This window comes from Acanthaster planci, linkage group LG04 (genome assembly GCF_054643075.1).
Source record: "Acanthaster planci isolate LZ-2023a linkage group LG04, COTS_SCS, whole genome shotgun sequence".
In the NCBI taxonomy this organism is placed as follows: Eukaryota; Metazoa; Echinodermata; class Asteroidea; order Valvatida; family Acanthasteridae; genus Acanthaster; species Acanthaster planci.
In genome coordinates, this window is record NC_141780.1 from 2,705,770 (window position 1) to 2,722,467 (window position 16,698).

Here is a 16,698-nt window from a genome sequence, read left to right on the forward strand (position 1 = left end):
CAAATACTTCCTGAGTTCTCCTTTCATGGCCTGGTGCTACAGTTTGCATTCATTAAGGTGTTTTTATGTTAGTTTTTTTGTATCAAATTCCTTAAGATGACTATTTCTATTCCAAACAATATTAGACTCTTATCATCATGGAAGAATGAGCTCACCAACATTCCATCTATTGGTATATGCCTGTACATGTAATACCATTTGAGCAAGAGCAAATTTAATTTGGGAAAATGGAAGCCTCCTATTCTGGTGGCGGTGTTGTTGCCAATGGTGGCATTCCATCTGCGACCTTAAACCTTCCACAGGGACGATAATTGGTCAATGAATTTACAGGATATAGATTACAAATGTGATCTTGACCTATCCCTTAGTCACCCCTCTCATGCACAGGTGGGAGCCATAATTCTGTTCCTAAGCAGTTTTGGTGTCAAAGGTCCCGGCTTGCTGATGTATTTTCCCCCCATAGCCAAATTGGCCGGATTCCATCAGGAGCTTTTTCCCATAATGTCAGAGAAGTGGAATGGGCTGATCACGTAGTTCACGTTAGTATTCACCCTTGGGGTTTGATAGGGGCACCCTTGTTTCCTGACTCCAAGACAGGTAGATCTGGCAGCATGCCACAGATAACAAGCAAAAGTATGAAAACACCTCCACCTGTTGGTCGTGCTTAAGTTGTCTAGCACATATCTGTGTCCCTTCCAATAAACATTCCCTGTGCCTGAATAGGCTTCAAGAAAATGTCAGCCAGCAAAGGAAAATGAGAGACTTTGGAATTTATTTATTATTTTGAGTTCCCATTTGAAATATCCAAATAGTGAACAAATACAAACAAATCCCGCAGTACACATGTACAGTGCATTCAATTATAGAATCTTTGTTAGATTTTTGCTATACACAAAGAGTGATAAACAGTGTGCCACTGACTATATACATGTAATCTAACTGCTATAACAGATGCAAGTGCATATATATCAATACACAAACCAACAACCTTAACCTTGTATTGTAGTTATTTTTTAAATGTCACCTCCATATGAGCCACTATAAGAACTATGTTTTTTCAACCTGTGAAATTACACTGTTGGCCCTGGATTGAAGCTAGTTTGAGGAACTGTTTCTTTTACCCTCACAGTCCTTAATTTCAGAATGATTTTACATACACCCCAGGGGGTTAGGTTTAATTCTGGTATCCGCATGACTAAAGCTGTCCCTCCCACTATCACAGTCAGAAATCCCTGAAGAATTACTACAGGAAATCCTCATTGTATGTCTGGACTGTAATACAGGATGTTAGAACGGAGGTTGATGGCGGAAACTCTAACACTAATCATACCAACTTTGAACCACATCAGTGACTTTGCCTCACTTAAGAATTGCAATCTCACCAGACCCAGGATGTAATTAAGGAGGATTTTTTTTTATTTCAACACATTAACTCCATATGGAGAACATTCAATTAGTTCTGTTTTTTCTTCTGGTTTGGAGTTGGGCTGGAAATGAAATTCATAGACACCCTGTGTTTTCTGTCTAAACACACTTCTGGCCGTGGCTGGAGATGAGTGTTTGTTATGTGTCTTGAACCTTTTGTTCAAACCTGAAATCATTCATAAAGAGCTTCCTGTAACCATGGGTATGCAGGGGTGGGGAGTGAATGCCCCAAGGGTAGGGGAAAAGGTTGGAAGAGGAACTTCCTTTCCCCCTCCTCACCCACCCTAATCAAATATTCAAGCATTTTGCATTGCTCTGAAATTTCCTAGTATGTATGTTAAAGCAGGAACTGAAATGCTTATGAAATCTCAGTTCATTGTCTTCCTCAGCCTCAGGTTAGTGGTTTAACAATTGTTGGCTTTGTCTAATTCATAGAATTTGGCATTTTCCACATCAAATTTTTGTGTCAGTGAGAACAGTGGTAGGAAAATAGAGAGGAAGAATCGATAACGGGAATTATTTTATAATACAGTGTATATACAACTCTGGCATAGTATCTGATATGTAAAAAGACACAACCCAGATGTCCACTTGGCTGTTGAGTAGAGTAGTGATTAAATGACCTGGATTGTGCCTTCTTTTTATATCTGTCAATAAAATCTGCTCCTAATAATCTGGAAGGTATCCAGATTGCTTTCCTAGGGTGTACTGCTGAGGCATTGCTTGTAATCTCTGTTTCGTTGCCACTTGCAAGCCTTCCTTGAGCGCGCACAGAAGGAGTGTTGCTCCTCACAGCTGTTGCCCATCATAGAAATGTCTACCATGCAACGGTTATCTTCCTGGGGGACAAACTTGCATGTGGCACCATAGCAGCTACCAATCTGGAGAAAACAAAAGGAAGACATCTTGATGAATGTCATCACCAAAACACATTATGACCTTGCCATCCATCAGGAATGAAATTGTGCTAAACAGTGTGTTGTTGCTTTGTCTCCCCAGAATTCTGCTTTAACTCAGTGGTGTTGAGCTCCTCCCCACCCACCATGCTATTGTCTAAAGCTGCCTCTGTTACTGCCCTCCTCCATTCTCCCCATCACAGCCACGCCCTTTGTGCGCCCTCCTCCACTCTTCCCATTGCAGCCACGCCCATTGCCTTCCAAACTGTAACTTTTAATTTGCCACAAAGCAACAACATCCACCCCAATTAGCCACTGTCACTCATTGACACCGACCATTAGCATGATTACACTTACTGTGCAATCCCCACAAGTCTTCTTGAACATCAATTTCACTCCTCTCCGCTGAGTACGGGGCAGACTCTTGTAAGGTACAACCCAACTGCACAAGCCGAAGCGAAGTTCATTGTTGTAAAAAGAACCTGCAAAGGAGAAAGGTAACCTAGGTTTTAGAAGTCTGCAGTTTCAGTTGAAAGGTAAAGTCTATCATTTGCAGTTATTCAAAAAGTAAGTGACAAAATTATTGTTGAAAAGTATACTTGCTCTAAAGATGGTTATGGAGCTAAACTCCTTGTGAAGTTATTCTTTCTAGCAAGCTGTCATTTCAAAGAAAACAATGAAAGGCCATTTCCAAGGATGTATCTAAAGAGGCACTGCCATTAGAAGTGAGTGCAAGCATTGACACGGCACATACACATGTGCGGTTACTATCATTCATCTGTTCAGTGCATGACATCACGTAGCTCTATTTGCACAAATAATCTGACTGTACCTTGAAAAAGTACCATTCAAGTGGTGTTGTGAATCTGTACTAAATTTCTACATTAAATTATGACAACTTAAAATCTGAAACAGACTTTTTCTGCATGCAAATTTGCTTGTGTAACATTTTGAAAATACCATATGAAATGAAATTTTTAGAAAATTGAAATCCACCGTCTGCTATTAAAGGGATGTTGAACTCGTGTAAATGTACAGATGCCTAGGAACATTGAGAATGCCTGTAAATCAAAGGTACAGTTTGCCATGAACTAAAAACAGTGATGATCTAACGATTTCTAACTGCTTGTTGCTACATGTCCACATACCAGCATTGTCTTCTCATGTATTGCCTGCATCTTTTTTGCCATCTGGAATTATTGCCATAAAGTCTTAATGTACATGATTGAGTTCATGTAAACACTGGTCACAAATGCAGGTAGGTATTTGACGAGTAAAAAGTATCCCACATTTATGGCTTCTCAATTCAAGGCTGACCATTTGAGCTTACCAGCAATTATGTAGGAGATATCATTTGTCAACCCTACAAGGCCACAGAGTGACTCATATGGAGCAGTGTAGATCTTGGCCAGAGTTCTCTCCAAGAGATAATTGTCTCCTTTGAAGACCTTCTCCACCTGTGAAACACAAGTTGACATTTAGCAAGACTTCAACAGATTTAATTGTGCTTAACACTCACCTGTTGGCGTTCTTGATTTTGTACCACAACATGAGGTTCCCCAAATCTAACAATTACATCAGTTTTGTAATCTGACCAGTTTGCGTGTACCCCCATTTGTTTTGTTTTTTTTAATTAAAAGCAGTCAGTCAACAAAGGCATTTGAATTGTTATGAACACCATGTTACTGATAGGCAAACACCTTGTTCACATTCCAATTGCACAGAACAATTGTAAGAAAATGAAAAAGAACTTAGATGAACAAACCAGCATCATATTTCTTTGTGTTTTAGTCATCATAAGTTCTTGTAAAAGTCCAGTCACAAGTAAAGTTGAGTCCAAAGCAATGGAGTGACATTTTAGTAGCTTGTGACTTGGTGACTTGTTAAGGACTTGAAGAGACTTGTAGGAACAGTGACGAAGGACCTGTTTTGTCACAATTCATTTTAATAGCTTGTGATTTGACTTGCACATTGATGGCTTGTGAATGACTTGAGTGGGACTCAGTTACAGAGCATTATTTGATGGCAATTTGGTTTCTCGTCTGAAAGCATTGTTGTGTGATTTACCTTGATGGTGTACTCCAACTTGATTGGCCTGTTGTCTTCCCTGGTACTCGGAGGGAAATCATTCATTGCTATGGGGGCCAGCAAGCCTGCTGGTGGCCTGTTCTGCAGCTCTGCCAGTGGCCTGTTCTGCAGCTCTGCCGGTCCCTGCACCTCAGTTAAATTACCTTCCTCGTCAAGTACAGAGGAGGAATACTCTGATGACGATTCTGGTGCGGGTTCTGTCACCGGCTGTGGTGTGGGTTTGTAGATGTACTGCCTGCTGACAACGCTTGCCTTGACCACTGCAGAACAGAAGTTTAAAAAAGGACAGAAATATATATTTATACTTGTTTTGCAGATTTCCTATTCCTTATGCTTAGATCTGATGTACTTGCAGAAATTGTGGGAGTGATTGTTGTCCAGTTGCCACGGGTAACAAAAGTCTGTCTGGGCATGGATTGGCGGTTAGTGTGGGCAGTGTTCCCAGCTCTATGGTGTGGGTAACCAGATCAACCAATCCTGGCCATCTACATGTAGCTCTGCTCTTTGTAAACATCAATATCTGTTGGCAGTTTTGGTTCTTCAAGACTTCAAGTGAAGAGTGAGGAAGAATTTCTAATAGAAAAAAGCTGCCCAGTTAAATCACAAAAGTTTAAGCCAATCTTCCACTTTGTTGAAATGTGTCTCTTTGCTATTATTATGTCACAAGAGGAAATTTTTCCATGGCAAACTTTCATCCAATAGATCATGAAAGTTCCTTGACAGAAAGAATGCTTTGAAACTGTGGTCCATTTCATTTCTAATGGGGATGGGGGATTTGATTTAGTGCACCACGGGGCTGTAGCTGTACTATGAAAGTTACATGTACATGGTTCATTCTAATACATTTACACTGACTGTCTTACATATCATTGTCACCTCCCTCTGTGAGTTACATGCTTGAATGCATCTTGTGGTCAGTAACTAATTACTTCTTATCATGATGTGCTGATGATGCTTCTGGTCTGACAGTTGAAGGCCAGAAGTCCTCAGTGAAAGGTCAAGCATGATCATTGTAATGTATCCTTCATGCTTGAAGTTGTTTTTACTGTGCAGGATTAATGAAGATCTCTTCATTCCACTGGCTTTCAAAGGTTGCCTCCTTTCAAAACATGTTTTAAAGAAGGATGACTAATCATGATGTATTTCTATTAACTTCTAAACTAGTTTGTTGCTGGCTGCATGGGCAGTATCAACAGATGATGTTCCGCAATTCCTTGTAGAACCATGATTGGAGATTTCATCTTCATTTCAGTAGAAATTTAGGGGTTGACAAACTCCTCTTAAATCTGAGGAAATATCTGCTCATTACTGAACTAGTCAGTTGCCAGCTTCAGGAGCAGTTTTGAACAGAGATCATGCTCCCCCCTTGTGAAACAATAAGGGATTTCATAAGCTCTGGGAAACTTAGTTTTCAAATATCTATAGAAAAGAAGTATTCTGCCCTTCTGTTAATTTGATCTTTCACTCATTAAATTTTAACCTGCCTTCTGTTTAAATCACAGAGGATTGCCTCTATTTTCTTCATTGGTACTTTTTTCAAAGTCTAAATTTGAACTACAACAAACGTTTGGTGAGGTAAGTTGTGATGTTCACTTCATCAGTGGCTAAAAATACACATGCCCTTTGAATTTCAGAATGTGCAATACAAAGTGAAGGGGTAGCTGTTTCTTGTCAGCCATGTCCTTGGTCCAAGTGCATTGACATGCCTACCCACCCTCAGGATCAGCACCAGCGGCAGTGAGAAGTAAACGAACTCTGTTAAAAGGTCCTTCAGGTTCACATTCCACCACATATAGGAACTGTTGATGTACGTGTACGTACACACTTGCAAGAGACTGCGATGACTATGAGTCAGGATGAAGGGCTAAACTGTTGTGCAGATGTTTTTTTATTTCGTTCCAGCATACATACAGCATACCAGTTCCGTCCGCAAGTGCAAATAGTCCAAGCTTTGAGCAGGGTCAAGCGAGATTGGGTGAACTCCCACAACTATTTTCATAGCCCACTCGGTGAACATGAAAACACCACAGAGCAAAACGTTGACATTGTTTAGTGAAAAGCTGTTGATAACATGGTGATAGGATCTTGTTAACAGGGACATTGTTGCATGAAGTGTAAATCCTTAAGCTGGAAGCAACAGCATGTTGTTTTAAGGAAGTTGGTTTTATAGAGCAGAAAAAAAAGTGTCTGTCTTCAAACAATGGCAAAGTGCTAATACTAGCTTTGTCAGCCAGTGACTCATTTCAGTGTGCTCAAGGAAAGTTAGAAACAGGAAATACAAAATTATAGCAAATTGAACAATTTGCATGAAAAACAATTTCAGACAATTGTTAAAAGCATTTGTGATTGCAACCAACACCAGGATGTTTTATTGTTCTGAAGGTCATAACTTGCTAACTTTTAGTGATTCTCTTTGTTAATACCAAAGGACCATTCAAATTGGAAACAGTTCTAGGTCAATGTTGGGGCAGTTGTAATTAAAAATGTTGTAATTAGTAGAGTCAAAAATCATTTTTTCATTACATTTACTTCATGTGTCATAAATAGAGAGATTTAACTTTGTAGTCTATAAATTGTTGTGAAAGCAAATATTTTGACAAACCTTCAAATGCTTTTTGGGGTTAAAGATTAACAATGCAGCAGTGCTATATGTGGTTTTTGGTACTAGTAATAGATGGCCTGATTGCATCATCGTCATTGCTTCGTCTGATCAGACGCCCTTTTATCTTCATTTCCTAGTTCATTTCCTTCCTCTGGATTATCCCTTATCAGATGTTCTAGACACTTTCCTGGCTGGATTTAAGTGGTTAGCAGCCTTTAATTTTTTTTTCAGAAGACCACACTGCTTACGTCTGTAAATGTTAACGTAAGCACAAAGACAACAATTCCACATTTTTCATAATATATATACTCATCACTAAGTCTTTCTGAAATACTAAGACATATTTAAACACCTATTCTTATCTTTGGAAGTTTGTTTAGTTTAGTTCCTAAAGAGGTGTTGTTTCCTATTTCAATCAGAGATCATTCGTTTTTAATATACCAAGATTTGCTTATTTCAGCAAAAAACTTCCGTGATTTTTTGGAGCCACAATCCTGGACAAAATAGTTGGAACACCTCGTGGGAAGCACGGTGAAAAGATACCCCCTCTCCCCTGTTCAATAATGTGGTCATTTATTGGACCGAGATTGGGCCCAACTTTACCCAATGAGAAACAACATTGACAGAGGGCGACGGGGAGGCAAGTTCCAATGAGATTTGTCCAGGATTGTCTCTAAGAAGTCCGCCTAATCCTAATAGGGAGTGCAAACATCCCGCTCTTAAAAAATGCTGCACACAAGCGCGATATTAAACTGCAATGGTACACCACCTCAATTGAAAAAAGGAGAGTCACATCCTTTTTTTTTTTCACCATTGCAATATTTCATCTGAAACCCAACCAGAAAGTGAAAAGAGCTCAGACAGAATTGTGTACTCCTTATGTAACCATATAGCCCTTCAGAGCGAATAAAAGACTTCATTTGGTGCACCGTTCACGATGCTCCCAACTTATCCCATTTTCAGTGGCCAACTTAACTCTTGTTGCTGATACAGTGAGCAGCAATCCAATCCTCGCAAATTTACTATGAACCCTTCCACTGAAACAAATCCCGTACCAATGGGTGATCCTAAACCATAGCTATTGTATCATGAAATAATAAATAACTGTGTATTTACATATACATCTACTTTCGGGGGGGGGTATTATGCTCCTGACAGGGCATACTACCACACCTTGCCTATAATAGTCATTATTTATTTCATTCCATAACCATCTAATACTTACAGCATCACACAGCAGCGCCCAAAACAGCAATGTGGCAAATCCCCCCCCCACCCTCGATCCCGCGTAACACAGACCCACGGCCACGCTCATGACACCCACTTTCCACTGAGAAACTCAGACAATCCTGGACAAAAATAGTTGGGACACCTTGTGGGAAGCATGGTAAAAAGATCCCCCTCTACCCTGTTCAATGTTGCGTTCATTAATTGGACTAAGATTGAGTCCAACTTACCCAATGAGAAACAACATTTACAGGGGGCGAGGGGAGACATGTTCCAACGAGATTTGTCCAGGATTGTAGCTTTGAACTGTGTATCTCAAAAATTGCTTTCTATCACCAGTCTGGTAAATTGCTTCCTTACAGAAGTTACAGGGATATCTAAAGTCAGCAAACACTTTCTCTCAAGCCAAAATACCTGAAAGATTGTCATTCAAAATGTTAGAGTTAAGTTGTTGCACTTCACAGTTTTGCCTCTCTCAGAAGGTGAGATGTGAATGAGAAAACACCAAATGACTCCTCATGAGTAGAGTTGAAGCTTACCAAACTCTGATCTGCAAAACTGGTCTTGAGGGTGGTTACGCTGACAACTGCATGCATGGCTCCCTGTCATGCATGTAAACAAGACACCAACCAAAACAGCAACACACAAGGCCCTCATGGTGCGAAGCAAGGCTTGTCGACTTCGGGTCCAACTTCTAGTGCCAAATCACGCTTCGCTGGACTCTTTGACTCAGCTTCTAGTACTAGTAGTAAGTTGAGTGGAGCTGTTGGAAGTCTGAGTGTCAGGGGCTGTCACACTGTAGAACACTGACTCCCACGAAAAACCCAGTGCCCCTTTATACCTTCCTGCTTCCTTGGCTGTTCCATTGAGTTGTGTTACTCCCTGGCCAAGTTCTGGAAACATCCCTGTGAACGTAAGATGAGACAGTGCTGTTCATGCAAAACAGACACCTTTGTTGCTGTTGTCAATTTATAAACAGGAAACCACAGGTGTGCATTTACTGACATTCATGAAAGTTTTCTATTACATTGGGAGCAACTGACTCCATTTCCCAGAAAACTTGCATCAGTTGTTTACAAAAATGTTATGACAACGGGTTTTGAAGAATAAGTGAGTGAAATTATTTCTAGTTTACTTACATGGCTTGGATCTATCAAGTACCATAGAAATTGTGATTTCATACTGTGAAATCTTGAGAACATAACAAAGTTGATGGTGCCACTTCAAAAGCTTGGACTCATTCCAAATTTGATACAAGTTTGCCAACAAAGTGGAAGTGTTAATTGTTCCAATCTTCGGTGAAGTAAACCTTTCTATTCACTTTAAAGTCCAAACTGTGAGTTACCATTTAAGTCCCATTTGGAATATTTTGTGTCTGACAGTGTGAAAAAGCCCAAATATGATTGGAATGTCAACATAAAAGGTAAAAATTGACCCCCTCATACTTTGTCTGGACTGCTGGCTGTCGTACAGTGACCTTGCTTATACTGTACATACAGCACACATTTCATCCATATCCGACATGCTCTTGAAAGCACTGTTCGTCAACGGAAGTATCACCAAATAAAGGAAATCTTTTTTTCTGATGAATTGGGTGCTATTAAATTTCATTTTATTTCCGGAATCGAGAAAGGATGGAATACGTGTACCAGTTTTCCAATGGAAGTGGACTCTGACATCCTCGCTGACATTGACATGAAATGAGGGTAACTTTAGTAATAGGTTCATAGCCCAATTGTATTTAGACCTAATGATGAACATTTTTTCACAGTGGTCGTGGTAAATGTGGTTTTGATGCAGTCAATTTTAAGTGTGTGATGACTGATTATAGCTTTTCGGCTAAGTGGTTTTTACAGATTTAGGTTTCACTCATTTGTGAGCCTTCTGGTGACAGACAAATGTTTAATAAAGAGAAGTTTGGATTCTTGTCTCACTCATGCAGACCCATTGGATTATGTAATGTCGGCAAAACAAATGAGATCCAGGCAGTGCTTGTCTTATTTTCATGTGGAACTTTTCAATAAGAGATTGTAGGTGAAATGTTCCTCAGTAAGTAGAAGGGTTCAGTTTCCAGATTTCATGCAAATCCTGAATAAAATGTAATCAAGGGGTAAATTCCGGAGTGTTTTTAATTGGAACTCTTTTCACAGTATTTGCTGTGGTAGGGTAAAGGATTACAATAGCCAAATGTGACCCAAAATGGAAGTTTTGTTTTCACATTTTCACCAAATTGAGTAAAACAGGTATTGGGATTTGGAATCCCCTTCATTTTATCACCAAGGGCAAACATTCTGCCTGGTTTGTCCAGGCTAAAAATCAATTTTCAATTTTTTTTCTTTCTTGAAATGGAAACGCAGTTTCCATTTCTTTCCAGAGGGAGATGTCAATGAGGAGAATGGCTAGTTTTGTGCTATTTATATCTTCCTGGATCTTTTAAGTCCTTCTGGAGGGATCATGCATCAATACATTGCTGGCATTTGTGGTCAGACACACCAGGACTTGGTTTGACCTTGGAAGTCGTACTTCTGGGCCTGATTCTTGGTAAACCTACCAATGTGGGTATCCTTCATGTTTGGGTGACATGAGAGTGTCTGCCAGGACAAATTACCTGGACCAGGTGACTTGGGTAAGGTGCCGCCAGGTAGGGGCAGAGTCTTTGTTAACATTCCTTTTGGATGAGGGTCTATTTGGAAATGCCCAATCCCTCATTTCACTGACTGGATTCTGTACTGGAACTCTCTATTTTCTAGCTATTTTCTTAGCAAGAGTAAAGGGCCGAGCAGAAAATACTGAGTGATACTAATCAACATGCAGAGTTCATTTGTGAACTATAAAGACAGGTCATAGACTTTTCATAGATTCAAATAACTTTAGGACAACAGGAACTTGCCGCTCTTTCAAAATGGAATGAAATTAGATTCTAAAGACTTGCTGTGATATGAGTTTGATGCATGACCACCAATGCATGGTGATGTGATTATCACTTTGACGTACTTTGACAAGATTTTGAGCTTCATCTGTCTTGAAAGGCTATAACAAGAAGCTGAAGATGTTTGAAAATGTCAAATGTTTGAGATTGTCAGTCTGGAAATAAGTGATTTCTTTCAAAATAAGTAGGAAGCAATTATATCCAAATTAAAATTGTCTTTTTCCCCATGTAAGTAAGAGTGATTCATGGATATGTTGCACTGTCATTGTGGGTGTCATTTGGTTAATGTCAGCTTTGTAACAGGCCAGAATTTGTTGTACATAAACAAAAATTTAAATACTCATTGTGACTCTGCATTTTCATAAATTAGGAAACTGTTTTAATTCAAATGATTAATGTCACTTGGAACAGTGTAATAAGATAGAGCACTAAGGTTTGCTTTCAGAGAACTTTGTTTCTTGCTTGATGCGTCCTACATGTAACACACCGGCATCTGGCAGTGCACAACCTCCATGTTCCTACCACCTGCCTCAACCTGACAACAGGGTAATCCTGGATTCAACCCACAACCTCCTGCATAGTGGAACTTGTCAAGCAGCCTCCACCACAGAACCTACAAAAACCACCGATTACAAAATTGCCTCGCCAGATTTGCATATTGCAAGATCAGTTCCATTTTGTGTGAAAATATTATAGTTTTGTATTGTTCCTTGTTATGATGGGTACAAAATTTCAAAGCTGTAGACATTTTGGCTCTCCTCCATTATGTGAAAACTGCTCTCCTGTTTTCCAGTGATTAAAGGCCTTTGAGTCCCGAGCATTTTCATACTTAAAAGCTTGATGACTATTTCTCACCAAATATCCCACAAAGCCATATATATTGGTGAAAGGGCAAAATGTAATTAAAAGCCAGACAAATTGAAACCCACTGTTTGATATATGATATCTTTAGCCAAGCCATGCTGTCTCCCGCGGTTACATCGTCTGTACTTATAGCTTGGCCTACATATGGTCACGTTCAATTTAAACGGGCATGCCTGGCACCGGAACCTTTCTTTTCACCTCTGAGGACACACTGCGTAGGTGATGCAGGCTGGTACCTTGTAGCTACATGCAGCTCCACATCTGTCAGAAATAACTTATAGGGCCTATGTTTCTACCCTGACCAATGAGGTTGTGGTAAATTCAGTCCTTGACCTTTGAAGTCTTGGGCATGATTGCCCAACCAAAAGCCTCACTAGTTCTAAATCAGTATTTGAGGAAATAATTATAATGGAAATCCATGACCATCAAAAAACGTCAGCCTTATTCAGTAGGAGGTCCATCTGTAAAAATCATTCACTGGAGTCAATGGTATCCTCTTTTGTGGACTTTCTCGTTTTTTCCCCCTGAACATATGTTCAGCAAAAAAGTCAGAGGACTGTTCACAGAGTGATCAGAGTGAATGTTAAGTGAGTGAGAGTATTAATTTTATTTCAATTTCCAAGAAAACTACATTGTAGTACACCGTCACAGTGTCATTCAATATGACATTGTTTTAAATAGTTATTCTGATAACATATTGTATGTGATTACGATAAAAAGTTCTTCGGTTACTTTGGGAAGAGTTTGTAAAAGTTTGTATAAATTTGAAAACTAATGTCTATACATCAATGATGTTTTCTTTTTTATGTTAACTCAGTCAAGTCAGTATCTGTTTTCTTCTATAAGAATGACAGAATTTTGAATATAAACATTAAAGTGCCTACATTTGTGGTTGGCCTGACCCCACTAAAGGTAGTTATTAGTGGCTATGAATGGTTTCTGTTGTTTACTACATTAAAGATACATTCTGTACACTCATCACCTTTCATAATGACAATAATCTTGTGTAAATTTTGGATTTGGACTGCGTTTTCACGAAGAAGGAAACATAATTTTGATGATTTTTTTTTTGCTTAAAAAAATTGGGGGGGGAGAGGGTAGGGTAACATGGGTGTGTTGGGAGTTTTTCACAGATACCTCCCTTGTGGAAGCAGCCCTAGCGTGGTTAAGGATTGTATTTAAACAAAATAAACACTGCTGGTCTGAAAAGGAGCAATTCACAATACAGTGCACTCCAGTGTTTATCCACAAAAAGGTCTTTTTCAAGATCAAGGGTCAACATCGGTAACTATGCAATGCTTCAGCAGCTCCAGCTCTTCAAAGAAAGCAGACATCCAGCAAGTAAGATAGACCCAAGTTGAAGGACAGAAACAAGTTTTGAATGATCACATGAACCTGTGTAGTAACGAGAAGAGGGAAGTTCCAGGATTTGGTTGTGAAAGCAGGGACACGATACAATGATTTTACAACTATATATGGTCACTGTGTTGACCTTTTCTCACAATGTGTGCACTTCTGCTGTTTTGGACCTCTAATGGTAGTTTAGAGGTATTGGAATCACTCCAATTCAGAATATGTCTTCACAGTGGACTTGCCTGAGAATGGAGGCCAATAAAACAACAATACATGAGATTAGGATTTCAGAAAAATGGTCTGAATATGCCTTGTGAACAGGCATCATTCCCAGAAGAAGTATTCCACATGTGGGTCACATATGTCCAAACAAAATAACTTCAACACTTCCAGTTCATTCTTGGTCGATGCATGCATTGAAGGTAGGACTCGTCTTCCAGCTGCACTTTCCAGCTGATTTGGCCCTGCAGTAACCATGGCGATAGTAACAGTCTTCATTGGTTTGGTGGTTACCATGGATACAGGTGATGTTAGATGTGGTCGAAGGACAGTGACCATAGGGGCGACAAGTGTAAATCTGTGAATAAAGAAACAAGTCAACCATTACAGTTTCTTATAAAAGGACAGAGAGAGTGTAGAAAAACCTTCTGTTTTTACACCAGTAAACTTTATTTTTGTAGACTTTAAACATGAGATGTATCATTCCAAATTTGACCCAAAAGTATGCAGCAGTGCAGGATTTTGGACTACCGGTATCTTCCTAATGTCAAAAACGTCATTTCATACCACAGTCGGCCATTTTTTACTGCCAGCTTCTGATCTCAAGAGAGGGCACTTTACCTGGCATTGTGGTTCACAGCCCCTGCTGTAGGCTCCATTTATGCCTCGCCGCTGCATATCGGTTAGCTCCGAGTAGGTGCGATGGAAGTTACAATACAAAAGGGAAGCTTTGTCTTTCACTATTGTCACTGTCAGGTAAAAAAAAAATAAGCTTAGGGTTAAGGAAAGAATGTGGTTTTTGGAGGGGAAAATAAACAGAAAAGATTGAGATCCTTTCTCCCTATTCAAAAGTTCCTCATTCTGTGTTACATAGAGGGGGGATCATACCAGTGAGTACATAGCGCTGGCCAACTTCAAGCCATGGTACTCCACAGGACACTGTTGTCGCTGATGTGTTGACAATGAGTTCATTATCTTGAACGTTCCACAGCTGCCCGGCATATCTTTGTCCCTTCTTGACGTTACTGATTTGAATCTTGTAGCTTATGATGGTCGGTTCATCGGGCAGAATGGCTGGATGAGGGGGTCCATGTAAGAACTGCTTGGTTTGAATCGTACCAACGATCACTGGAATGAAAAGAGACAAATTAGAAGCTGATGTGGATAGTAGTTGACGAAAAGATTAGATTAAAAATGTTTTCATCCGTAATCCATATCCATCCACATCCATATCCATCGATATCCATAATAAGACAGGCCAAAGGTTGTCATCGCATTGCTGTGCTTTAGAAAAAAAGTAAGGAGGGCCTAGATTAAAATTTAAGAAAAAGTAAGAAACTGTGGCTGCATCGGAATCTGTTGTCTAGAGCTAGGTCTAGGTCTTCGCTCCATTCGCAATGGGTGGAGACGCGTAGGCAATAGACCTAGCCGTAGCTCTGGAAGCCCGTTTCGGACATGGCCTATGTTAGAGGACTAATCCGACTTACCCAAGTCAGCATCACAGAACTGTTTCTGTGGATGGGATAGCTGGCACAAACAACTCAACACTGATGGACACAGCTCAACAATCAATGCCAGCGCCAGTAAAGGCACAGGAATTAAATTGGATGAACGCGTCATACTGGCCTCTTAGACGATGTAAAACTGCAATTAATTCAAATATTCAGCTCATCTGCATCAAAACCAGTGCACTGTTAAAATCAAGTTCTCAGCCAACTCTGTTGATACCACTGACTAAGGTTGGCTGTTCACAGTCTCTTTTATATGCTTTTGACTGAAAGTGAAACCGTAATTGAAAATCTGAAAGTTCCGGGTTGATATAAGTCATCTGAATGAAATCCTAAACTCCTGGAACTCGTTGCAAGGTTTCTCTGGTTGACGTGTTTACATTAAGTTCCTTCTACTCTTTTTCTTTTCCCTGAGGAATTTTTTTTTCACGTCGTCGTCCAGCAGCATCACGGTTTCATGCTTCACATATGACCCTGTTTAAAGGTCTTGGTGTGTCACTGAGTAATGTTACTCAATCCTTTGGGACCATATAGTGGGGAGGAATTGCAAAGCAGCTAGACAGCACCACGGCCATGAATTGACGAAGAAAACTTAATTACTTTATCTGCAATGTTTTCACAGTATGAAACAGCTCTGCTATTTAATTAAATAACAGATTGAAAATTGAGTTACTCAAGCATGAATGGATTCATTTCATGTAAAACAGCTTTTGGCCTTAATTTGTATGAAGACAGATGGTGGTTGCCAAAAACAAGAATGTTTCCAGGAACTTAAGGTTGTTTTCTGATTGATACCTTTGTTTTTGGCGCGGAGCCTGCTTTCAGCCACTGGAGGTTTCATCTACTCCTTGTCTTGTTACAGTTTCAAGTTTTATGTGGTTTTGGACCATCTGCATTTTATGACATCAAGGATTTATTTTCCTTACCCAGAATCCTGATTTATTACTATGAACCTTTTATTGTTTAGGTCAGGGAGGATTCCCTCTTTGATGTTTTGGGTTGAGTGGCCTGGTTCTCTGACATCTTGAGAGGTTGGAAGGTGTAGGCCTACATGCTTTGTAGCCTGGACAGAAAATATTGTACCCAACTTTAATTTGGCTGTCATTGATAGCGATGCAAGGATTTCATTAGAGTTACTGCTTTTAGTGCATAGTCTGTTGACTCGCATTCTTCTGAAGAACATACCAGTGAGGGCAAGATAGATTAGGAGAAATTATTAGCCACCCCAGAGCCACACTTACAGTGCCCACTAATAAACTGAACCGCTTGTCTGGGAACTTTGATTTTAACCTCAGTGGTGTGTTTCAATATCCTTTTGCTCATGTTTTTTTTTAAATTTTGGGTCATCGCTAATTCTAACGATTTGTACTAGAGGCCTACTGTGTTTCAGTCTGCATGAAGAAGCTCCCAAGGTTTGTTAATGAACAATGGATCATATCAAAGCCTATCACGGCCTGATCCTTGCCTAGTTGTATGGTCTGATCTGTTCTGACGCTATCACCCATTGATGCTGATTACTCCCAACAGGATCTTGTGGTTTTTTTCCATAGTCCTGTGGTTTTTGCGGTTTTGTGCCTGGGGGTCAAA

The 16,698-nt window shown here is 39.9% G+C and overlaps 3 protein-coding genes across 8 annotated transcripts in view; 1 reads left to right on the top strand and 2 right to left on the bottom strand.

Annotated features, from left to right (window-relative positions):
• Positions 1-16,698, top strand: part of LOC110983659 (synapsin-like) — a 180,044-nt gene that overhangs the window by 58,365 nt on the left and 104,981 nt on the right. The window lies entirely within an intron of this gene.
• On the bottom strand, positions 756-9,044 carry LOC110983663 (metalloproteinase inhibitor 3-like). The gene is made up of 5 exons (XM_022243098.2): positions 8,778-9,044; positions 4,389-4,669; positions 3,652-3,778; positions 2,679-2,803; positions 756-2,306 (listed from the first exon to the last, which is right to left on the bottom strand). The coding sequence occupies exons 1-5, from the start codon at positions 8,893-8,895 to the stop codon at positions 2,124-2,126; spliced, it is 834 nt and encodes a 277-aa protein (XP_022098790.1). The 5' UTR covers positions 8,896-9,044; the 3' UTR covers positions 756-2,123.
• LOC110983671 (metalloproteinase inhibitor 3-like) lies at positions 12,615-15,383 on the bottom strand. Its single transcript, XM_022243105.2, has 4 exons — positions 15,091-15,383; positions 14,492-14,731; positions 14,225-14,352; positions 12,615-13,961 (listed from the first exon to the last, which is right to left on the bottom strand). The coding sequence occupies exons 1-4, from the start codon at positions 15,221-15,223 to the stop codon at positions 13,779-13,781; spliced, it is 684 nt and encodes a 227-aa protein (XP_022098797.2). The 5' UTR covers positions 15,224-15,383; the 3' UTR covers positions 12,615-13,778.

Excerpts from the sequence above, each read along its gene's own strand:
- LOC110983663 (XM_022243098.2), bottom strand. The coding sequence starts at position 8,895 with ATGAGGGCCTTGTGTGTTGCTGTTTTGGTTGGTGTCTTGTTTACATGC. Across the intron at positions 4,670-8,777 it reads GTTTTGCAGATCAGAGTTTG|TGGTCAAGGCAAGCGTTGTC; the intron begins GTAAGCTTCAAC and ends TCTGTTCTGCAG. Across the intron at positions 2,307-2,678 it reads AGACTTGTGGGGATTGCACA|ATTGGTAGCTGCTATGGTGC; the intron begins GTAAGTGTAATC and ends TGTTTTCTCCAG.
- LOC110983671 (XM_022243105.2), bottom strand. The coding sequence starts at position 15,223 with ATGACGCGTTCATCCAATTTAATTCCTGTGCCTTTACTGGCGCTGGCA. Across the intron at positions 14,353-14,491 it reads CCAGCGCTATGTACTCACTG|TGACAATAGTGAAAGACAAA; the intron begins GTATGATCCCCC and ends TTTACCTGACAG. Across the intron at positions 13,962-14,224 it reads GCTGTGAACCACAATGCCAG|ATTTACACTTGTCGCCCCTA; the intron begins GTAAAGTGCCCT and ends CTTTATTCACAG.